This window comes from Lutjanus erythropterus, chromosome 12, assembly GCF_056507025.1.
Source record: "Lutjanus erythropterus isolate fLutEry1 chromosome 12, fLutEry1.hap2, whole genome shotgun sequence".
NCBI classification, from domain to species: Eukaryota; Metazoa; Chordata; class Actinopteri; order Lutjaniformes; family Lutjanidae; genus Lutjanus; species Lutjanus erythropterus.
Genome location: NC_139328.1, coordinates 20,399,466 through 20,425,040, shown reverse-complemented (window position 1 = coordinate 20,425,040; position 25,575 = coordinate 20,399,466). Strand labels below are relative to the sequence as shown.

At 39.9% G+C, this 25,575-nt stretch overlaps 1 protein-coding gene across 1 annotated transcript in view; it reads right to left on the bottom strand.

Annotated features, from left to right (window-relative positions):
- Positions 1–775: 775 nt before the first annotated feature.
- The window catches only part of insra (insulin receptor a), a 71,003-nt gene continuing 46,203 nt past the window's right edge, over positions 776–25,575 (bottom strand). The window contains exons 5-21 of the mRNA XM_084732302.1: positions 25,243–25,387; positions 24,666–24,880; positions 22,714–22,840; positions 21,972–22,225; positions 16,841–17,008; positions 14,524–14,722; positions 11,835–12,121; positions 10,193–10,332; positions 9,396–9,555; positions 8,785–8,884; positions 8,617–8,684; positions 7,367–7,596; positions 6,978–7,088; positions 5,672–5,831; positions 3,395–3,524; positions 2,735–2,869; positions 776–1,342 (exon numbers count right to left, since the gene is read on the bottom strand). Coding sequence (XP_084588428.1) covers positions 985–1,342; positions 2,735–2,869; positions 3,395–3,524; positions 5,672–5,831; positions 6,978–7,088; positions 7,367–7,596; positions 8,617–8,684; positions 8,785–8,884; positions 9,396–9,555; positions 10,193–10,332; positions 11,835–12,121; positions 14,524–14,722; positions 16,841–17,008; positions 21,972–22,225; positions 22,714–22,840; positions 24,666–24,880; positions 25,243–25,387 — 2,987 coding nt within the window. The 3' untranslated portion in view covers positions 776–984. The remainder of the gene's footprint in view (positions 1,343–2,734; positions 2,870–3,394; positions 3,525–5,671; positions 5,832–6,977; positions 7,089–7,366; positions 7,597–8,616; positions 8,685–8,784; positions 8,885–9,395; positions 9,556–10,192; positions 10,333–11,834; positions 12,122–14,523; positions 14,723–16,840; positions 17,009–21,971; positions 22,226–22,713; positions 22,841–24,665; positions 24,881–25,242; positions 25,388–25,575) is intronic.

The following is a 25,575-nucleotide window of genomic DNA, read 5'->3' as shown; positions in this document are numbered from 1 at the left end:
AATAAACATAAGAGACTAACATGTAAAAACATTTTCTATGACCGGAAAATACCTCAAGAAAGACAACATATCAGCTATGTACAAAAACATCAATAATATATTTATATATATATTTATATATTTTTTTTAATCTTCTATACCCACTAAAATATACCAAAGAAGCAGCTATTGGTCAATCTGAGGAACTCGTTCACCAACATGTTTTTGAAAACGGTTTAAATATCCTTCAGCTGTAAATGTGAAAACTCAAAAAAAAAAAAAAAAAAAACGGAAAAGAAAAAGACACGTAAATAAATTTAAAAAATATAACCCGTGTCCTGTGTCATCCTGTGTGTCGTTTTGGAATACTGCAGAGTGTGAGGAGGTAAGCCACTTCAACCAGCTTCTCCAGTGGATACAGAGTTTGTTCGAAGTTCGACCGTCTTTGACCGTCCAACAGAAGAGTTCCCAAAGTCTTTTCATTTTCAGTTCGTCATCCGCGTGCGCACAAAGAATCAGACACAGTTCCATGACAACTGATGTAGGCCACAGACAAAATAGAAGGGCACTTTTTTTTTTTCAAAACATAGCAACCCAGGCGATGAACCCGTCTGCTGAATTCAGGGGAGGGGGACACAGTCTGGATGCGGGAGGGGACAGTGGGTTTAGCAGCCTTCTTGTTTGTCAAGAGTTTGTTTCACAGTTGAATCCATCATCCACCCAGTCTAGCACAAACTTGGCAATATATATATACAGTATATAAACTACAATCATGAACGAGAGACGCAGGAGGATCGTCCTTAAATACGAAAAGTGTCTTCTGTCTTGCTGTAGTGTGTTTGTGGCATCTGAGGAGAAAAATAAGGTCCTGAGATATGCGCTGAGGGGCTTCTGAAGAGCGAGTGATAAAAGTGTGATCTATATAAAATGACAACAAAAAACAAAAATATATTTAAATCTATAGCATCGACATGTGTGCAGGGGGATGGTGGGGTGTACGGTATGTTAGGAGGGGCTGGACCGCGGTAGGGCCAGTATTCGTCCGTTGGTCTTTCCCCCATTCATGTGTGTGAAGGGGATGTGATGCTCCTCGTAACTGCCCCTCAGGCCCATGGAGGAGGCCTCGTCCCTGTCCAAACACTGTTCCCTCTGCGAGTAGGACGATGGGTCCAGTGGGATGCTTTCCATGTTCTCCATGTCCAGGTCGAAGTCTTCGCTCTCGGGCGGCTTGTTCTCCTCGCTGTAGAAGAAGGACACCTCCTGGAAGGTTGGATGCAGGTCCTCGCGCAGCATCTCGATGATCTCCTGGAAGGTGGGACGCATCTTGGGGTTGTACTGCCAACACATCTGCATCAGGTTGTGTCTGGGGGAGGACAGAGGAAGAGTGAGGTCACAATTAAGAGTTTTTCTTTCATAATGTACTTATTTCTTGTTACCATAATTGTCTGTCTGGTTTGGTCAATAATATCAAATGTAATACAACTTAAAGTTACTACATGGAGGTTATAACTGGTTATGAAACAGTCTCTGCTGAGTAACTACTGCCTGTGTAGCCAAAGCCTGATGTAACTTATTCAAGATTACATTATTGTTACATCTCATTACACAAATATAAGAGTAAAAGTCTTGGGTTTTGGCTCCATGAAATTGCAGCAACAATAGCAGTTTAAAAAAAGACAAAACAGTAAATTTCTCTATGCCATACAGCTCTACTGTTGTTCAAAACTGTTAAAAACAGATTAATGAGCCACACGGAGTAACATGTTCCTTCACTATGATAAAAATGGGCACTGATGTGTACTTTGAGTCAATCCCACATACACCATCCTGCTACTGTAAATACTCACTAGAGTGCATCACTGGGTTTTGTCTTTTCATGGGATTTGTTGACGAGAAAAATACAGAACATCACCAGGTTTACTGTTTAATGCAATGTGCTTAATGTTTTACTATATATTTGGCAGAGGTGTGGACTCCGGCCACAAATTTGATGACTTTAGACTTAACAAAATCAAAACAGACATGCAACTTGGTTTGGACTTTAACACCAATGACTCATGACTTCACTTAGACTTTGTCTTGAAAATACTTGACACTTTCCCCACAGAGTTCAAAACAGGACATGGGTTGAAAATTACAGACGGAGATGAAACAACTTCTCATTTCCTTTTACATTTAAAGTTGCACAAAGACCAGTAAGTCAAAGCTCTGTTGATAAAATGGCATTATACTTTTAATGAAGATCACATTATGACTTGTTTAGTACTAGAAACTCAAAGTTTAGGCAAAGACTTGGGACTTATTTGTGACTTACAAAACAATGACTTGGTCTCACCACAGATAAATGTGCTTCAATCTGATACTGTGTTCCAATTTCTACATATTTGTCAGTCCTGGCAGTTTATTTGTCGTGTGTTTATTTGTCACACTACAGCTCACTATTATCTTCACTGTTGATTAATCAAACAATTATTTTTTCATTAAATCAATCAAATGTTTGTCCTATAAAATGCCAGAAAGCAGTGACACCATTTCCCAGAGTCTAAGATGAGGTCTTCAAATGTCTTTTTCAGTCCAAGACCCCAAAATATTCAGTTTTGTTGCAGCTCTAATGATTTGAGGAAAATATGTGATTTCAGCGGCTGTATTTGAATAAACTGACTTGACATGAGTATCACAAAATAACTTAATTATTACAATACAACTCAGTTTTTTCTTCATCCATATTTAACCTTGGTCCTACTCTTGTACTCACAGTCGGTCAGCACAGTTGTCTGGCCGGTCCAGGTAGCCTCCGTCCATGACAAACTTGAGGACCTGCTCGTTGGACAGGCCCTGGTACGGCTGCTCGGCCAGTGTGCTGATCTCCCACAGCACGACCCCAAATGACCTGACAAACAGGAGGATAGGAGGCAACAACAGAGACACAGGGGGAATGAGGACAGACCAATTAGACACCTGACAGAGTGAATCTGTCTGTAAACACTTGAAGCAGTGAACGAGACAGACTGAGGGCAGAGGCGGCGGCTGGTAAACAGTGTGGGATAAAAACAGGTTAGCCACACACTCGGGTTCTGATCTCATATTTAATATTGGTAATGTGTTTACTGTTTGTTATTCTGGTCAGGTTTTATGACCCAAGTTGCTCTAAAAATGGACTCAACGGGAAATGATTAAGCTTTGGATGAAAGAAAAAACATTAAAAATCCTCAATACAAAGACTCTACAGGGAAAACATAAAAGTCAGCTCATCAGTAGCAGCTTACTCTTGATAAAATAACATTTTTTCAACTTTAGAAACACATCATTTGCTTAGACATGCTCTATGACAAGAGATCAAGTCTTATCACTGTGTTAAGCTATAAACAGCACCTACAAATCTACACACAATCTCAAAATCGGAGGTGTAACTGACCAGCAGTCTGAGTGTGCAGTGAAGACTCCGTCCTTCAGAGACTCAGGTGCCATCCACCTGACAGGCAGCAGGCCTTTCCCTCCCTTCCTGTAGTAGTCCGTCTCGTAGATGTCTCTGGTCATACCAAAGTCTGAGGGGTAAAAAAGACCATTTTTGTTAGTTGTAGTCAAACCAAGGACTAAAATCTAATAAGTCATTTAGGATCCAGTTTTTCCCTGCTGCTTTTCAGTAGAGCTGGACTGGTATATTTGACTATACAGATTCTGGGATTCAGATATTATAATTTTTTATCTAAATGTGGGCTATTAGTGATGTGTGGCTCAGGATTTTTTTTAATGTCTGCACCATTCAGACCCATTCCACCCAAGCTGTGAAAATATGTGTTAATCAATGACCCAAACCACCCCAACCTGCAAACCCTCAAACTATGAATTACAGTAACACAGAGATCAGGGCTGAGCACTGTGGCTGAAGCTGGGAGCAGCTGCTGTCTCTTTCACAGACATACACACACACATATGCATCCTAACTGTGAATTTAAAAAAAAAATAGCAGCATACATCTGTAGGGCTACACTGTCTTTTATAGCGTTTGGCTGCACCATGGAGAAAAATAATTTATTGAAAAGAGTTACGTGTTCCAGGATTTGAACCTATTTTGATGCACCGAGCAGTTGAGCTGTTGTTTCGATGCACGGCACCGTTCCAGCCAGCAAGTGTGTTTGTCTGAGAGCAGGAGTGGGGAAGAGAAGGTGGATGGTGGACTATGTCATGCAATTTTATTTATTAATTTATTTGACTGGGACCACACATGCATGCAATGTATGCATTGTTAGATGTAAGTAAAAAGTGCAATGCAACCAACGCACTGTACATAGGACTTCTAGCTATAGCTAGTTTGCAGTCCTCGCCTCTGGTCCCTGGTTAGGCTTTTCAGTGATCAAACACAAGATGCAACATTGGAAAACAGTCAAAAAACAGTCAAAAAACAAAAAAAAAAAAAACAGACATAGAAAGAAAAACACTACAAACAGTTATAAAGGCAGTGACTGAAAACAAACAACCACTAAACAATAAGTGAAACAACAATGACAGAATACTAAACATTGCTACAAACACATTACTTAATCAAGAAAGACTGAACACAAACATCCACTAAGACAACAATGACTAAAAACAACAATTAAGAACACGTGTACAAAGACAGTTAAGAACAACAAACAGAACAGAGAGTATACAAACTATGCAGACTCATGTTCAGTTCAGTGTTCACAGATTTGCCCTTGTTTGAGCCATAACTTTGCCATAGCATTAAAAACTTTCAAATCAGTTAATATTTCTAGATCACAAGACAGGAAGGCCTTTAACTGAAAAGGGGGACTGACAGAATGTTGTTTTGCATTTTGCTGGTTTACAATGTTTCTGGAAGTTACACATAACTTACTTGGCATTCATTAAAGGTGAACACTTTTAATTGCACTTGCACCGCCGAGTCGACCCTTCAAATATACGCTGTTGCTTACTACTGAAGCTCTGAAGCCAAAAAATGGTATGTGGCACAGCCCCACTTTTCAGTGTCTATTCTTGTTTTTATTCAGATTGTAATCTGTTTAGTCCTTTTAACCTTGTGAAGCACAGTGTTTTATGTTTAAGATGCTGAATGAATACATCTAATATAACTTGAATGCTGTTGTTGAGGTGAACCAGTTCAGATCTCTTGAAATGTTACGTAATGTATTGTTCAATTGTAAATGCAGAATATAAGTGGGTTATAATGGCAGCATCCAACCATAAAACCACTTGAGGTGCTGCACAGACAATCTAGTAACTAATGCATCCAGTATAGACAGTGTACGTCCTGTCTAATGAAATAAACAGTTCAAATGTAACATCTTCAGCTTTATGTGGCATATTTACTGCTTGTCAAACAAGCATTATCAATTATTGATGCAGGAATCCATTATAGCTGCCCACAAATTACTCCAAATACATGTGTACTTTCCTAACAACACGAAAACTGTTTGCTCTTCCATCTTGCGTCACCTATTATTGACCAACTGTACAGACTATAGTAGCAACATTAAGTTGACCTTTGTCCTAATTTCTATTTTGAACTTTCAGAACAAGCATAAACATAAACAGCAGACAGCTACACACGGGCCCCCATACACGTGATAAAAACAAAACAGAACAGGTGGCCACAGTAGCAAAGAACCATCACACAAACCAACGGGAAGCAAATCAGAAACTCTTCTGTGCATGTTGTGCTGACACTTACCTCCTATCTTGACGGTGAGATCGTGAGCTACCATGCAGTTTCTGGCTGCCAGGTCTCTGTGGACAAACTTCTTGGCATTAAGGTAAGCCATGCCGTCTGCGATCTCAGCGGCCATTTGGATCATCTCCTTCAGAGTGGGCGGAGGACGCCCGGGGTTGTTCTGAGGGACACAAAACAGATGATCGATTCCTGATCTGCTAACACAAAGATTCACAAACTTTTCATAATTTTGTGTTGGTTTTGAACAAGTTTTGATACTTAAACATTTGGACCAACCAGCATAAAGAAAAATAAAATTAGTATATTTTGAAAAGGTCATCATCAAATTTCACTTGAGCAGCTAAGTAGCAAAAGTCAGAGCCTGTTTGCCATGTTTTCAGCTGAGATTAGTGCTGACTGCTCTCTGTCAACATCCATCCTCCTGGCACCACCATTTGTGTATTTACTCACATCGGAGGATAACACATGCAAGTCATCTGCACACATATCAAAATTAAAATCATTATGGAATTTAATATTCTGCAATTGTAGTTGAAAAGGTATAGGAGTTTCGGTTACAGTGATAACAAAACACAAATAGATCTACATTAGACCACATAGCCCCTCGTCTTATAAAATCAGATCAAATTACATTTGGAAAATGTGATTTAGTCCAGAATCTTCAACAATTTGTCTGGCAAAATAAAACACTGATGTAGTTAAAAGTCGCTCTTCTCATTGTGTTAACTGCCAGCTAATCTAAACATTGTTGGATTGAAATTGTTCTGTACTTGTACATCAGTGCTGAGTCTTCAGCCCAGACAGAAGTTGGGGAACCACAACACTTTTCAGATAAGAGAGGTGGGAAAGTTACGTAGTGAAATTAAGTAAGGCGTATTCTTATAGCACCTTTCAAGATCAGAGGACACACAGTGCCAAAATAGCTCCAAACTTTGTCAGTAAAAGCAGTAGAGGATCATAAGTTTAGTAAAAATCAGTGCAGTAAAACTGTGTGTGTGTGTGTGTGTGTGTGTGTTAACCACACACAGTTCAGTAGTCCTGTTTGGTTCGCCCTGTATTGTGAAAATAATTTCCCATGCAGAGATAAAAAGAAACCGTCAAAAAATTTACTGATACAAAAGTCAACAAAGGATTACCAAACTATTATCTTCATCATACAGAAGTGAAAAGAGGAAGTGCCTGACAGAAACATCTCTGCAGCTTTAAGTTCACCACACTGAAGGTTCAATCCAACCTAAAACAAATACAATTATAATCCAAACACTTCATATTTGAAATTCAGGGGAGAATGTTGCAGTCTCATTACCTCAGCATCAGGTCGCAGAGAGCGCAGGTAGCTCTTCAGGTCTCCGTGGGTCATCAGCTCCATCACCACCAGGGTGGGCTGACCTTTAGACACAACGCCCAGCAGACGCACCTGGGAGACAAGGACAAGGTTGTTCTTACATCCATATATTCTGGTTTGATTACATGATGACATGTGATACTGCTGCCCTTCACACAGCTAAATGTAGGGGAGGTCTGACATTTGCACATGATGGCACATTTAGGACTTACTATTCTAAAACAGTGCTGTGGCTAATTATTGACGTTTAAAACATAAAGGTGGGGTTGACTGATTCACACTCTACCGACCACTTTTACACATCATCAGTAACCAAAACTAAAACAACAAAGCTTTTGGTCTGTCCTTACCACATGGTGGCAGCTGAAGGCCTTCATGACTGAGGCCTCGTTCAGGAACTCGATTCTCTCTCTCAGGCTGGCGGACTCATTGACCGTCTTTACTGCCACACGTGTGTCCCCCTCGCCCTTTATGATGTCCTTGGCGATGCCCTCGTAGACCATGCCGAAGGAGCCCTGACCCAGTTCCCTCAAAATGTTGATCTTTTCTCTGGGCACCTCCCACTCGTCCTCCTCGTACACTGCAGATACAGAAACAAGACATTGTGATTATGCAGTCAGATTTATTTCCTATTCTCTAGCATCTTTCCAAGACCTGTGTTATTTTATGTGAATTAAATACAGATACCTGGTTAGTGTTTTACGGTTCTGCAGATTAAAGAGATTTTGAGCCATTTGGAGCTAAAATAAACTAAATAAATTCATGAGCACAGAGCAAAGTTTGTCCTTTCTGTGCCAAATGTTTATATTTGTGGAAATCAAATTACACTCAATCAAATAATAAAGTTTGTCCCAAGAAAGAATTACCTGCCTAAAAAGGATTTCTTTGAATCCCTTGACCTGTTATAGGAAACCTGCATTTTTTCCTTTTATAAAGTTTCAGAACTCAGGTATCTGCTGAAATCTGGGAACGTGCAAGTAAAGGCATTAGATTAGACAGTTAAGAGTGATTGAATTACCAGTGTGAAAATGTAATAAAGTGATTCAAGACATTTTAAAAATATTTGCATCTGAACTAATTTGTGCAGTGTGTAGTGGCCATGACGACATCTGCAGCATAATTATGGTTCAGATTTTTTAAAATCAAGGTATAAAGAACTAAAATGAATTAAAATTCTTCACTAATTATTTTATTTCCTTCAGACATGTAATACATAAACTATGCTTCAATTAAAGCAGCTTCAAGTAATTTCAATATTGTGTTACATATTGGACATCCACAAAATAAAACATCAAAAATATTATTTAAAAAAGCTGCTCCTGCATCTTTTTAACTGGCTAACATAATTTAATGTAAACATGGGCTCTTCCACTCTGCATGTCATAATTTGTTTCATTTGCTCACTAGGAGAATCCGACCCAGCGACAGGCATTAAGAATAACTGTATAGAAACAGCCAATCGTCTCGCTGAGAGTCTTGTTTGTTTATGTGGGTCAAATGAAGGCATCAGTAATAAAATACATATATAAGCTAATATAAAAAAGCTTAAGTAAAAAAAAACTTCTATCTTATTAATCACATGGCTTAAACTGTCACTCACCATCATTTGCACTGAGATACTCTGGATTTGAAGAGGCGTAGATGGGACCACTCGGCCCTTGAGTTTGGCTAAAAGGAAAAAGAGAACAGCATTTAATAACAATAGTGGGAAAATATAATACAAAAACAAGAAAATGAGTGCATAGAACAGGATGTGACAAACACGTACTTCTTCTTGAACATGACGAATCCTGCCACGGCCACAAACAGCAGCAGGACGAAGCAGATGATTGGTCCGATGACAATCTTTACAATGTAGAGAGGATCGCCTGTTGAACACATCCACCCAGACAGACATTTCAGGTAAAGAACAAAAACAAGCTCTTATGAAACCCAGTCATTAAACTGCTGCTGGGATCAATATCCCACTCATCTGCTTCAAGGACCGTCTTTTCTTCTGGTGATAATGCTGAAGAGGACTGAGTCATACGAGCCCGCTGCATGTTTTTCATTTAATATTCTGCTTTTATATTAATTTCATGGCTGCACTTAAAGGTGTATGACAGCCATTGATCAGATAAGATAGAAGACTAAATACTGCTGATTTTTGAGTGTGCTGCTGATGAAAACTATTCTGCCATATTTGCGCTGCACAGGGAAAATGTAGGAGCTTCTCACAGATGAAAAAAAAAACTTAAATTTCTTTCAGTTAACTTAAAGAAATGCTCCAGTTTGCATTATTCTATTCATTCATTCATTTTAATTTGTATTGCAAATGTATATAGGGGACAACTGATGGTCCAAAACAGTGGTTTGCCTTCCTGGCAGATGGAGACTTACTTGCATCCTGGACGTAGAAGTACGTGGGCTCGGTCCAGGATCCGTTCCCAGCGAGTGAGGTGGCCCGGATCCTCACCGTGTAGTTCCCAGGATGCATCACCTTCAGCTTGCAGCCTCTGGTCACTTTGAACATGTTCCTCGACACGCAGTAGTGCAGCTCCTGCAGAGGAACAACACTGAGGTTCAGGCAATGGCCAACAAAGACACAACATCGTGTGACAAACAGCTGTCACGTAACTTCCAAGTTTAAAATAATGTTGTGACTCATCTTATAGGATGTAAAACCGTTTCATCCTCCATGTTAAAATTGTTTCACGTCTTTTATGTTTCCACTGTTACATCTGGGTTGTTGTTTTTTTTATAGATTTCCACAGAAAATACTCTGCAGCAACAACCAGATGTTTTGTAAACCTGTCTCCATAGCAACTAAAACATGGTGCAACGCTAAAATTACTTCTCCATTATGTTTATCAACCAAATGACATTATTGAGACCACAAGACCAAATTTCAAAACACAAGTCAGGTAATAAGTATTGCGTCTCTTATTTGTCTGTGCTGTGTGGCTGGTTTTAAGATTGATAAATTTAATTTGATCCTCAGTTAAATTGTCTTTCATTAGCAGCCCGAGACATTACGTTTAATGAGAAAGGCGAACATAAAAAGTGCTTTCTGGGTTAGATTGAGTGTACGTGAACTTGAAGTGAACTCATGTACTCAGTGACACAGCAACTCAAATCACTACCAACACTAAAGCAATAAAGGCATGACAGATGTGTGCGCAGATGTGTTTCTTCACCTCGCTGTCGCCCAGTCTCTTGTAGTTGACCTCATACAGGATTATCATCCCATTAGGAGCCACAGGTTCCTGCCATGTGATGTGCACTGTGTTTTCTGTCACCTCGTAGTTGATGGGACCCCTGATGTCGTCGGCTTTGTCTGTGGAGAACAGAGTCACATGATTTCATGAATCATATTAATATTAAAATTCATGCTTGTCTGGGGTAAACAGATGATGAGATGCAGGGACATCCAGCTGGCCTGATCGCATGAGTCTCCTGTATGTCTCTACATTGCCCTCTGTCAAACACATGCAAAAAAAGCAGCAGACAAAATTTCATGGGACTTTTAATAACATAATTTCTGTTATAATTTGATGTAATTCTTGTTGAAACCAGAAGTTGGAATAGGACACCAAGACATTTAAAGTAAGGATTTTTTTTTTTTGAATTTTAAACATCAGAGTCTGTCTACAGGTTTGGGAGCACTACTGCATACATCAAGCCTATTCAACTAGGTGCTGGTGGTACAAATACAGCCCTTTTGGTTTTGTCTATGGCCAAAAAATCAGGCGGGGCTGCCTGTCTCTATCAGAGCTAAAGAAAAATAAATTTGATTGCGAAAAGATCTCATGAAAATCTCCAAATCTAGAGAGCATGGACTGACAAGTATTTATTATCTTTGTCAGTTGCAATAAGTAATGAACCGGTGTGTTTATTGTGCAATGAATGTAGTAAGATGTGATGACAAAAACAGCGAAGAGGCACGACAAGTGAAATCACGGGTAGTTTTCTGCCAGTTTTCCTGATGGCTCAGAGGAATACATCTATTAATGTTATACTGTAAGAGTTATTTGTAGCCATTAATTGACAAAGTATTCTGTGACGCTAGTGAATCCCCAGTGATTTTCCTGTTTGGGCCATTTGCTATTGAAGTAGAAGAGGTCTGGCGTATGTGAGAAATGTTGTATGAAGTCTTTTGTGGCTTCAGAGGGAGCTGTGCAGAGTCAGAGACGATCGGGGCTGAAGACTACAAGTTTGAAAATGAGAAGAATCTGTGAAAGTGGAGCTTACCAGCTCTCTGTAGCTGACTAGTCATCTCTGTTTGAAGCTACATCAATTGCTACCGCCATAAAATTCACAAATCTCTGACTGAATTGTCAGTGGTCGTGTTGCATTGCAAAAAACGTAGGTGCCAGGTTTTGACAATTGTGTAGACTAATGGGCTGTTAGTTGTGGCAAGGAAGGTTGTTTGATTTGAATGTCAAAATGCTGTTCTTGTCTTTATTACTGGACTTTTTGGTTATACCTACTAATGATGCATGCTACGACCACTTAAGATGAACTGTTTTCCAGAAACATTCAAGTGCTCATATTTTTAAAACAAAATCTAAGGAATTGCAACCTACAGTACAAAAATACGTCAGTAACAAATGCTTCAGAGCAAAAGATGTTGCCAAAATAATTAATTGTTTTGTTGCATAACAAACAAACATGATGACAAGCCATAGAAATGTATTTATTAATCTAGAAATGTTGTTTAAATTAACACTTCCAGGCTAAGGCACCAATCACCTGATGGATGATGATGTGATTTTATTATGTGGAGCCAAACTCTTACCCTCCTTAGTAATTGCAACACACAAACCAGTGCGTCCTCACCTTCAGGCATTGTGCGGGCGCTGACATATGCTGCCATGCTGCAGCGGGTCGGGTCAGTCGGGTGGTTGCAGGCGTGGATCTCGATCTGGTAGCTGGTGAAGTGGCGCAGGTTGGAGATGACAGTGGACTCCTTGGCATGCACGGTGACCACCGTCTTTGTGCTTTCAAAGGTCTCCTCGTCCTCGTCGTCGGGGATGCCAGTGCCATGAGGTGGGCTTGGGGCTGTGGTGAGGAAGGGGTGCGTTCGGTTGGCGATGCCCATCACGGAGCGCCGCTGTCTTGAGCGTCTAGAGAAGGAAAGTCAAGTTTAAAGTGATTGAAGTAATGAAGAAAAGATGGCCAAGTTGATAAAAAAACAGCATCAAGCATTCAGAGGATCAAAGATGAAATCACAGAATTAAATAGGGGGGATAAAAAATTGGAGCCATGATATAAAGAGTTAAACTGCCAGTATGCTCTGTCAGAACGGCTTTGTTGGATGATCAAACAGCTTCAGAAACCACTCTTATGTCCTGCGGATCCAACTATCCAACATTCACACTTAATGACATGACTGGCCAGCTATATGATGGTGAGAAATGAGCCAGTGTCAGTGAGCCAGTCTCTTATGTTGTTTTTCCATTCATTCATGTCACTTTCATTGTGTATAACTGAGTGCAACACTATGAAAGTCTTTCAGGAGAGAAACTAAGAAATCTCCATATTTAAACGATATTGTGTCTGCCTCTGCTCTATAACTGTTTTCACATATGAATTCCAAAAAAATATCCTGAGAATCAGGTCAGGAAATTGTCTGAATATGCCCTCTCACACACAGCAACGCGGACCACTCCCTAATGATGACTGTTTTTGTGTTGACAAAACCAAGTCTCAAAATTAACTAACTGTGGTGGAAGTGGAGACGGGTGAGAGGAGTCTGACTGCAGTCTGCCTGCCCTGCAGGAGAGACACTTCATGGTGCACTGGAATTTGCAAGATGCAAACTTTTACTTTGGTGACTGTTCTCGGGTGTTGTTCTCACATTGCAGATGACAGAGAAAATGTGAAAAAAAATTGTGATATTGGGGTTGATATTAATAGGCAGGTAGTCTGTATCAAAACCAAACAATTAAAGAAAAACTGGAAAACAATATAAAGGCAAGCAGAGCAAAAACGGAGCAGCTACACACCGTGCAACATCAACAACACACCCACTCGCTCTGGACAATGACCTGCTCTATTCACACATGTGGCTCACCTGCACATAGGACTAGGCGGCTGATAGGGTTAAGTCAGGGGCAACTAATACAGACATTTGCATTCGCATACAGTTCCTCTGGGTAGTGTCTAGATGAGTGCAGAGTTGCAGTGGATTTGTGAGAGGTACTTTTGACAACCTTCACTCTGCCTTCCAATGTGGCTGTTCAGATCAACTATAAATACTTCTCATTTCAGAAGTGGTTAGAAAACACAAACCACTTCTCTTCTAGTATAACTAGTATAAAGTGTTTTTCTGTTTGTCCATGCAACTGGTAGGATGGGTCTGAAAAAAGTTTTAATTGAATCTCTTGTTCTCCAGTAACACTTAAAACATGAATTGGGCAGAATGTGGTCAGGCTATTTTATTTAGTCCATGTAACACTCACACTGCATTTTTATGGGAGTGTTAACATAGCCCGAATACCAAACACAAGATGGTGTATGACAACTTTAATTTGTTGGATGGGAAGCTTAACAGAAAGCAGTGTTGAACTGGATTGAGTCTGACAACATGAAGACAAAGAAAAGCCTTTCTGATTTAGTCAAATAAGACTCAAACCTTAAAGGGACAGTTCAGATTAATTGAAGTTGAGTTGCATGAGCTACTTATCACTGTCAGTGTATTAGCTACAGTACATGCTGGTCAAAATGCCCCAGTTAGGTGAAGCAGAAAGGAGAACAAGCGCGGAAGCTAAGCAATGTACTGCTGTGGACAGGGTCAGCAACAAAAGGCATTTTAGTATCTTAAAAGAGGTCTACCTTAAAAAAAATATCTGTTTAAGTGCACACAATATTTACAATATTTTCACTCCTTTATCTAGACATGAAACAGCCTTTGCCAAAGAGAAACTAGGACATAGGGGAAATCAGCATTTTTACCTTACAGAATACGGGAGATGCTGGTTTACAGAAGCCTTGATCTGTTAGTTTGTTTGTGTTATTATGCAACTTTGGTGTTTTAAAATGATTCACACAATGACACAAACAAACTAAAAGATCGAGGGAGCAGTAGACCAGCCAGTCCCATGTTATGTTTGATAAAAATACTGATTTTGCCTATGGAGTTTGGTTGTTTTTGAGAGAACAATATGAGGCTTGTATAATGGTGGTTTCCCATCAGAAAAGGCTGTCTAAAGTGAAGAGTTGAAAATATTTCAAATATAGTGTAAATGTAAATTGATATTGATTTTTTTTTAGGTGGACCTTTTTTAGGTCTATTATATAACTTCTGTTGCTGATTCCGTCCTCAGTAGTTCATTGCTTAGCTTCTGTGCTGGTACTCCTCTCTGCTTCTCCAAACTGAGAGCAGGTAATACACTTACTATCAATACATACCAAATACAAATAATTTGAACGATCCCTTTTACATTCATGAAAGGTATAGTCAGTAAACACTACAGTTTCTGACACTTCATTCTTAAAAAGACAACTCTGTTGTCAGTTGCCTTACTTGATTTCAAAGACTTCATTGTGGAGGTAATTCTCAAAGGTTTTGCGGTACTCTGAGTCCTCTTTCTCTTTCTTGAGCTCCTTGTCGGTTTTGGGGCAGGCGCAGCATCGTGTCCCCTGGCCCTGCTCCTCCGTCTGGTTCCACTTCTGTTCCTCATCACTGTCCACCTGAGTGGGCACCCGTGACGGCAGCTTCATCCCTGGTGAAATGGAGAAAACATACAATCAGACGGAGTGGGATGACAGGTGCAATAAACACAGACACATAATACAAGTCTTATGCACACACATCCACGCACACACCCTCCCACACACATGCCTGAGGGGCATGTCTGTCATTGTCATCCCCAGGTCCTCGCCCTCTCTAGCAGAGATAAATTACCAGTGACACGACCTCCCCGCAGACTCCCATATCTCCGGATGTGTGGGAGTTATGGGAGTTCAAAAAAGGAAAGTTTGGGCTTGGTTGCGTGCTAACATGGAAGGGCACCGATGGCAAGACATCGACGTATAGGTCAGGCTGTGACGGGAATAATTCAACCAAGATAAATGTTTGAACTTTGCCTGAACCTGAGCCTGAGTGAGAGGAAGATCATGATTGGTTCAGTGTCAAGTTTCACACAGTTTAAGCTACATAACACCACCCAAATAAGAGATTCACCTTTGCTGCACTTGATTTTCTTGCTCAGTGGTTCCAGAGTAGCATTTTCCCTGTTAGGGACAACGGTTCAACTCACAAAGGGGTCGGTACACTTAAAATGCACTCTAAGATAAAAAATGCTCTACAAGTGACTTTTCTGTTGCACTTTTCTGTCTAAAATCTCATCCTGCTGAGACGCCAAGAACACTGAGCATTAGACATATTTCTGCTGTCATGTGGAAATTTTTAACTCGACTTTTGGGGATTTTTATTTAATGAAAAAATAATATGCAACTCTGTGGGTTGAGGAAATTCCGCCAGAGGTTCTACGGCTAGTGAAGCCATTATGGAAAATGTGAAAGATGTCTTGTCATCAAGTTAACAGTTGGCCTTTTTTTCCCTGGTCCTAGAAAAGCTGACTTTTTAGATGTTACATCAGAGTGAAGTATGCTTCATGTACATGAAATATGACGAAAACTCTTGTCAGGACAATGAGATTGAGCTTGTTTGTTCAGTGTGTTCAGCTGGCGTGCTTAAAGGTGCAATATGGAAGTATATGAAGTGATTTACATGTATTAACTGCTCTGTATTTCCAATGTGTGAATGGATTGTAAACGTAACTAAAAAATAAGACATTCCCAATAACAGCCTGTGGACTGATTTCTGTGTAAAGGTGTCCAGACTGTTTGTTTGTGAAAATCCAAAAAATATGACGTTTATGCACGCTCCAGAGTGCCTTGCCTCTTTTCCACTACCTTAGCAGCATCAATGTGCATTACTAGCTAACTTTAGCTTAGAAATCGAGTCTACTATAAATATCAATAAATATCTGCTATCCACTACGCATGTTCTAAGGTCAAAGCTGATGAAAAATGTGAAATCTCTAGGCATGCACTGACACCGCTTTTAGAGAGTATATGAAAAGAATTGGTAGCCGACTTATTACATACAGCCATAAGGACTAGAAAACACTAACAAAAAAAGAGGGTTACAAACTTGCGGCAGCTGTGTTTTTTTCCTTCATCATCAGATTGATTCATCGAGGCATTCAGCTAGTCTAGAACTCTTGCTCAGTGGCTGCTGTCTACAGGTCAGTTTGTTTCAGTTTTACATGTTGACTGACTATTATCCACATTTACAGACAATTTCCAAAGACAGGCGCAGGCCGCACACTGTAATTAATTTTCCAACATTTAGTGTTCTTTTCAATGTTCAGTCTCATGTATGTCACATCACTGTTAGGATGATGCTCAGGATGATACTCGAGTAGGTGCTACTGAGCGTCAGCGTGGGCAACAGGGAGCTGACTACAGTTCACTTAATGGCCACTGCTTTAACAACAAGGATTTTCTGAAAATTCCCCATAGTACCTTTAACGTGCAACCCCTGGTAAGACTGTGTGCTTTCTGCTTTGTTGATTTGCATATGATGTGGGCTGATATATATTTGGATAATCTAAATAAAATTTACCCATCAAGAGGAATTAGATCACAAAGTCACCACAGAGTGTCCTGGGAGCAGAACTGACATAGTCTTTGAGTGAGAGGAGCTCTTCTATTAATGGAAAGACGGGAGAAGACATTCTTTCTTTTGCTGTCACTGTCAGACAGTCAGACACACAAAACCACAAACACAGACGAAACACAAGAGCAGGATGACCACAAACAATGTGGCTCACCCTTCTGACAGTAGTCAAACTTGTAGAGCTCGCTGGCTTCAGGCTGGCGCTGGCAGAAGACCAGGTAGTGAGTGATGTTGCCGTTGGGGTCATTGGGAGGTTTCCACTTGAGGATGATCTGGGAGGAAGAGTTGGACGAGGAAATGGGGTCCAGCGGGACTGAGGGTTCTGGGATGATATCACAGAAAAACAGAAGAAAAAGAAGTTTAATCAGGAGGAATGGTTGATGCTATGAAGGACCTCTTAAAGCACACTTATGTTTGTTTATCTACCAAGATTATATCAACGAATGTAGGGCGAAAGAACAAAAACATCCTCCAAACACTTCGACACCTCTCTGCAACAGAAAAACTTTAGTTTATAACCTTCATGAAGGGAGAATTTACTGCATAAGAATGCATTTTAGCTACAGTAGGTTTATCAAATAAACTGGCAACTGAGTGTCATGTCAGAATTCAGGATCTACATTTATATACTGTATGTATCATTGATTTAAAAATGGATTAAGATTTATTTATATACAGATTTAGATTAAGACAGATTTTGACCCTAAATGGGATCAATGCAAGCAAGCTCCTGGCACACTGCTACATACAGGGTTTCTGAAAGTGTCAACAGGTTTAAGACTTTTTCAGGACATTTTTAGACCGTTATGCATGCAACTTAACACCCATTTCACATCCATACTGGCAGAAAGGTTCAGTTTGCATTAGTGGTTACTGGGTCAGTGTTGGTTTCATTTTCTAGTTTTCAAAGCATAATAAATACAAATTTTCCCCAAAACAGAGTGAAGCTAAGGCCTTTTTTAAAAAGACTATTTAAAGACTACTTTCATTGTTTGGTGTGGCTCCAGGAGGCTGATTTAGTTGAAATGAAAGTAGACTCTCCCATATGGCCAAAAGAAAAGAGAGGTTGTGTTTCATATCCACCTTGAAAGGAACAGGTACATATTCAGGGAGTTTACCAGAAAGTCTGATGTTGATGGTGTAGTACTTGGGGAACGTGGGGGGCATTCGCGGGGATGGATAGAAACTTAACTATCCTAGCTGTATTTCTTTTGTGAAAAACAGACACAAAAACAAAACATACATCGTATGTGTGGAGGCATTTCAATGACTTAGAGTAACACTGAACTGTCAGATGTCTCAACTGCTGCCTGATTTTTGGTGATAAAAAAATCTTTGTTGTAGCGATTCAAAATAATTTATGATAATCAGTCTTAAAGATAATCAGTAAAAAATTAATAAATGCATATGCATATTATAGCGAATAAGATCATTTTATCAATAACCATTTATTTTATGTTACTGAAGTAGTCTATATAGGCTGTCATATCAAACAGAACATATTAACCTTTCCTGAAAGTCTTTTTTTTCTAACCAAAAGTATTTCATAAAATCTTTCAGCAAGGTTAAGTGGGCTTGGGGTTTTCTGCTAATCAATTATCCTTGAAGGGTTGTGGGGGGCAATTGCTAACAATGTCACAAAACATATCATATTATATCGGTTGTCTGACAGCTGTATCGTAGCAGCTTTCACTCCAGATGCTGCCAGAATTGAGACTAATTTGAGTTATTTCAGTAAAACTTTGGATGGAGTGTTAGATGCATGTTTATCAGTGACCTTGTCAGAGATTTCTACAAATGAATCATCGGGACTTATCAAAGGCTGAAGAGAAGAAGTTTCAATCTAATTTGCATTTCATGTCACAGTACAACTAATACTCATATAACACACTTACTGGCAGGGCGTTGCTCTGTGACTAACAGCTGCCTGCTCTGGGTATCAGCAGTTTTGGTTTTGGTTTATTGCACAACTTGATATGTGTGTTTTGCTCATTTTAAAGCCACTGGTAATGTTAGCACTGTTGATACTTGGACACCTAAGTGTTTACAATAAGTGTTCAGTGTGCCCCATCAGATATAATCTAATGTTCATTTTCACAAGTCCTTCAGGCGGGGTAGCACAGGAAGGTGCCCCATGTTATTGGTTGTAATTTTCAAGATACCTTTAATGTTTATACATAATAATAGAAAATAATACTATTTTAATAACTGGTGCTTCTTGACTGTTGCATATTATGATTTCCAGTGTGGCTTTGGTAAATTTAGTTTGGTTCTTTTTTTTTAAGTGTTAAGCTGTGGTTTGGATGTTCAGTTTCAGTTCCAGTTTTTAGTCATTTTGGCAGGTGTGGTATTTTGTATATTTAAAATTTTCACATTATTTACATTTATTTTTAACCTGTCTTCATTCTATGTTGCACATTCTCATAGAAAATTGTAACTACTAATTGTAAGGACTTATTAAATGTCTCAATTTATGTGTAAGGAAGTTTTTGTTCAAATTTCTGCTTTTTTTTTTTTTTTTTTTAAAGATTATTTTTTGGGCTTTTTGCCTTTACTCGGTTAGGATAGCTGAAGATATGACAGGAAAGGTGGAGAGAGAGAGAGGATGACATACAGCAAATATGCTGCAGGCGGGAATTGAACCAGCAGCCGCTGCAGAGGACTGATAGCCTCAGCACATGGTGCGCACACCCTACCAACTGAGCTTTAGGGGCACCCCAAATTTCTGCTTTTTTTAACCTCAGTTGTAACTTGTCAGCAATTTTTATGTCCTGTAACATGTAGAACTACTGATTCAACTTCTTTACTCAAGCAAAAGAGAAAAAGTACAGACTGAAATGTACTCAAAGTATAAACATAAAAAGTCGCCCTCTGAGGAACATTTCTACCTGCTGTTTCTGTGCAGACTAACTGAACCTCCCCTTTTCTCCACAGTCGAGTCTTCCTCGCTCTCTGTTTCTTTATGTTATGTCTTTTACATCATTTTTGTCTTGTTACATCTGTCGAGTGTAATACGTACTGATGGACACCAATGACACCAATGAATCATCTTTTCTATGTGTTACTGTCTAATTCATTTAGGTTGAAATCAGTCTTAATGTCGGGAAGGTGGCATACAATGATGCAAAATATAAATAATAACTTATTTCCCTCAAATGCATTAAAACTAAAGTAGAAAGCCTGTTTATAAAAAGTAAGGAGTGGAAAGTACAGATACTTGTGTTAAAATATGGGGAGCAAAAGTAAAAAGTTGTCAGAAAAACAAACACTCTCTTTGCTTGTTGTTGACAGTTTACCATATTGCACACATCCTATGCTCCTGCAGTGTTCCTGCAGCCAGCCCAAGTTCTCCAGAGAAACAAGTCGCCTCAACATTAGATCATATATTAAATAGGTTTACAACTTATTTGATATACAGTCTATAGCTCCAACTCACTATTTGGATTGCAGTACTCCTTTTGGCACCTGTACTTGCTACATATTCCTCCTTTAAGTAACAAAGTATTTGTACTTAGTTACTTCCCACCTCTGCATTTAAGACACAATGTAGACATGATGGCTGTAGAGTTAACACGCATTTTGAACTTGCAAAACAACTGCAATGTGACGCACATTTTTATATTCTTAATTCGATCCTACTTAGTGAAAAGAGATTACCAGCACTAATGCAAGACGCATAATAAACATGAGTCAGGGTGTGATTTGTAAAAGCAGGACGGGGACACTGGCACCAGCCACAAGTGCTCGTTGTTGGGGAGAATTAAATACAGCTAAAAATGTTTTTGGCAGCTACATAATCATAGTTTCAGGGCAGATTGTTTTGTTTTTATCCTTTTATACATCTAAATATGTTTTGTGGTCTTTGATTTGAATCAATTGTGGCCAGTTGATGCTACAAGTACAAAAGAGGTTACCAGCTACATGTGGCAGTGCCTAGTATCACTGTTTATCTGAGTGTCTGGTGAGTCAACTTTTGAGCAGATTTTCAAGAGGGAGGCAAGATAAGAGACACTTGTGGTGGCCTGAAGTGGAGTAGGAGCTCTGAGCAGACAGTGAGATAAATAGAACTGAACAAAAGGTTTACGAGTTGACATTAATACTTCATAAGAGGAGTGGGCGATGAGGAGAATAGACGGGAGGAAGGCGTGGTGCATGGGGATGTCAGATTGAACCCTGAGGAGACACAGAGACCAGAGCGTTGTTGTGCAGTGTGATTATTTTGTCCCCGTTTCATGACGGTGCAACACACTGGTCCAACCGCATTGTCAGACTACGTTTCATCAGCAACGGCTCATTTGTAATGACAGCTTTGCCCTTCTGACGAGGTATGCTGGTTAGACATGACACAGACCAGGAACCCGGAGCGGTTGCCAGACGGATAGAAAACAACCCCAGCTGACTGAATGATGCGTCTCTGCTGGAAGCCTGTTTCGTGTGAGCGAGGGATGTCATGTTTGATGCGGTTTATCAGGAAGGAAACGCACTTTGTGTAAAAGGAAGCCAGTTAGACAGGACATGATGGCTACGTCGAAACCCAAATTGTATACGACACTCTCTGTGGGTGGCAGAGTACAATTAAGTGCTGGGGAGGAGATTTATGATGACTGCTGCGGGCCTGACTGATGCAGACACCTTTCACAAGGCAGCGCCCTGTTGGCCGGAGGCCCCCCAGGCGAATTGTCCCATCTGTCTTCCTCTTCCCTGTTCTTGTGCCAAGGACATGTTGGCAGCAGCCAGATTGACACACACAACACTGAATCCACCAGTCAATGATAGTAACACCACAAGAAATGTGGACTCAAGACGACCAAAACATAGCTTAACTTCAGCACATGACAGGAAATTGGCCTTTTCCACACCACAAACTTAACTTGTATCCTGCAGCTGCTCATAACCTGAACTTTTATAATGCTTTACTTTGAGGTTCTACACTGTTTCCACTGTATTTTACAAACCACAATATTTTTGATAGATGTTTTGAAATTAAAAAGGCAACAATTTAGGATTAAATTTGTTATTTTTTAAAATAAATGAAATATTTTCTTTTACTCAGGATTATGCGATGATATGGAAGCTAGATACTCTTTTTCTTATAATTATCTTTTGTCTTTTTTGCCTATATTTGATAGGACAGCTTTAGACAGACAGGAAACAAGTACCTGGAACTTGGATTTAGTTCCACCTCCTAAGAAATACTGAAATTTAGGTTAAAGAACTCAACAAAAACAAAAGCAGAACCAGTGATAATAGCTTTACTTAGCGACACAAATCTAAATCAGTCTTACTGGTGGCATTGGTGCGGACATAGATGATCTCGCTCTTGGCTCCATGGACCTGGTGCTCATCAGAAGCTGAGAGCTGCGTCTTCACCATGATAGCGTACTGTGTCCAGGGCTTCAGTGGCAGGATGAGATGACCCGGTTCAAACTGCTCTTTCTCCCCCTCTGTGGCCCGACGTGGAGGGTCCACGTCAGCTATCACCCAGCTGTTGGAGCCGCAGGCGTCCTGCCCATCAAACTCAGTTACGTTCTGAAAAGGTCTGTTGTGGATAAAAGAAAGAATATCAAGAGAAAATATGTTCACATGTCAGAAAGGATAGTGAGCTTCAGTTTCATGTTTTACAATGTTTGTGTGCATTATGTGACCAGTCAGCGCAGGAAATTTGATTTTAGGACAACTGTCACGTTTTTGAAAACATAAGCAACATCACTGAAGATGCACCCTTGGCGTATTGAGTGATGACTCAGTACAAACACCAAATTTGCATTAAATTTATCTGATCAATTTGAAGTCACGTTGTTTTCAGATGTACATTAGTGTTATCGCAACTTCTCTGCAAGTGTTTAAAGTGAGTTAGTGAAGCAGGAAATAACATTACCAGCAACCACTAGATCTAACTGATCTAACTATGTCTAACTATGTTTCTGTTCAGTTTTTTTTTTCTCATCTATAACACACTTACAACTTAAAACAATATTTGTCTGGCAGAGATCTAAGTCTGTGACTGATGACGGAAGATTAACTTACGCTTCTTTGTAGAGCACCATGAAGCCCAGCAGGTCTCTGAAGTCTGAAGGCCAGAAGGCTTCCCACTTGACCATTATTTTATCACTCATAGTTCGGATCTGGGTGAACTTCAACACGTGGTTCTCACCTAAGAAAAGATATTAATCAATTAAAAACAACGAACAGCAGAAAAAGTTCAAAGTAAAGCAAGAAATTATGCATGTAAAAATGTCTGCTGTAGGGAGACATTAATGAAGAAACATGCTTTTGTTGATTTAGTATGAAAACATCCTGGAGCAGCCGCCCACCTTCACCTACTCAATCATTTTAAGTAGATAGGACCAAGACCCCCTCAGCCAAAACTGAAACAACTGCGCTCCCCAACACTCTGGGGCATAATTTCATATTCATATTTCATTTTAGTCTGTATGTTTTTAGGAGTTTCTTTTTGTCTAAAGTACTTTATGGGGAATTTTAATGGCAGTACTGAAAAAGAAATAGATGCAAAAAAGGACCCTTCCTAGATTCGAACAGGGGAAGTTGTGGTTTATGGTAGGGTTGTACCAAATTTCACTTTTTTTTTTAAACATTTGAAGATGTTATCGAGATTTTTGAATTAACGATTCAAAAAAGATGTCATTACCATAAAATAATTTAAAAATCCATGAACACAGATTAAACAAGTGAAGAGCTTGTGCCCACATAACATTTGTCTCAGTATCTTGACAATATCTAACACTTACCTATTAACTTAACAAGAGTGCAGTGGTGGTGTAAAACAACAACTGCAGACAAAGTAGGTGAAAATATCGCTTTACTACTTCTCAGCCTCTCTGCTGTCTGCTGTGTGTGTGTGTGTGTGTCTCTGTGTGTGTAAAAGCTGAGCCCTGCCCTTGATCAAACATGCAGAGGAGACGACAGAAGCCAGAGCAACCATACATGACAGCAAACTGTGCCAGAGAACTCTCACTGTTTCATTCATTTATTTCTTTTTTTGTCTCTCTTATGATGATAAGAGATCTATCTGACACATGACAAAGTAGCCCAATCTTTAGAAATACCAGATTTAAAGGTAGAGTTCAAATCATTTGAAGTGGGGCTGTATCAGGTACTTATCAATAGTCAGGGAGATGGCGTGTTTGACACGCCCTCAGTTTGGAGAAGCACAAAGAGGCACCAGCATGGAAGCTAAACCATTAAGTGCTGTGGACAGGGTCAGCAACAAAATGTATTATAGTCACTTAAAAATGTCCACCTAAAAAACAAAAAAAATCAATATCAGTTTAAGTGTGTGCTATAATTAGAAGCCAAATATTGTTTTGCTGCTGACTCTGTCCACAGCAGTTCATTGCTTAGTTTCTGTGCAAGTACCTCTCTGCTTCTCTTAACTGGGGTTGTGCTGATCGCCATCTACTGTAGATAATACACTGAGTATTGATAAGTACCTCATACAACCCCACTTCGAATAATCCAAATTCTCTCTTCAAACTGAATATATCGGCAAGCAAAAAAAGAAACAAACAAACAAAAAAACCCTTGAATTCAAATGCACCGTTACGAACGAAGCTTCAAACAATTCGGTGCAGCCCTCCTGGAAACTGAAGCATCATAAATTCTGAAGCATCCCAACCCTCTTTATCTTCACTGCCTCTACCTTATGTCAACATAATAAAAAAAACATATCAAAAACATACAAGGAAGATAATACGCTTGTCTTTGTCCCTACACCTTGTCTCTTAGGACACAAACAGAACAGCACCTGTATCACTGTGTTATTGGTGCTGTGCTCTGTTGGTTGTTCCTTGTTTAACCGTGTCAGTAAAAGGTCAGCAGGAAGACATTTGCAAACAGACAGCGACAGGAAATGACCATCATAACAATAACTATGACTATGATGTTTGCGCCTGTACCAGGGCGGACTCTGTGTTTCCTGTTGCCATAGTAACCCCTGCAACAACTGTTGAGGTTCTTACATGAGGCCTGGTCTCCGTTGGTCTTGGAGGCGATGTCGATCTTGAGTTGCCGCTCTTTGGTCCCCGTCACCTCCTCCATCTTGCGGATCTCGGACATACAAAGTTTGGAGTTGTAGTGGAAAAACATGCGTCCCTGCAGGATGGTCAGCTTGTGCTTGGACCAGTCCCAGAGCTGCCGCAGGTTCTGGTTGTCCAAGGCATAGAAGGAGTAGTTCCTAGAAAAACAAACCCACACAAGATTATATGAACATATTTTTCATCATACAGGATGTCATTTAACTCAAGATATTATGAAAGAGCATCTTGAGTAACATGAGTAGAAAAGTATTTCAGCATGGTTAGCCTACAATTTGCATCATACGCCTATCCTGTGCCGTTTCTACTGTAAGTGTAGCCCATTGTGCTACAAGCATCTGAATGAAGCCTCATATACAGTATGATTTGGGAAAGTCTAACCAAAAACGGTTACCACAAGAAGACATTTTGAAAAGGTCAGTCCTTCCGCTTTTAACTCATAATTACAGGACGAGGCTCTGACATGGCGAGGATGAGATGGGCTCAGAAGACAGAGTCTCACCCGATTTCCTGTTCCTCTCCACGAATAACACGGAGTTTGCGGAAAAACGAGAGGGATACGAGGGCGTAGGAACGTCGTACTGTCAGGTAGCCAGTGATCTCCTCCAGCTGACCCAGGCTGGCCTCCAGTTCAGCTGCGATGTTGTCTGCAGAAAACCAAAAGACAAAAACAAGCCCTGATGTGACTTCTGATTCTACAGTATGCTTAGATAAAAAAACTCTGAAGGAGCAAACTGGTCTCTGCTGTCTGTGTTTCGAATTTTAGTGTGTAGTGCTGTTCTGTTCATTTGTTGTGTATGATTATCTGATTCAACCAAACAAACGACAGTTACTC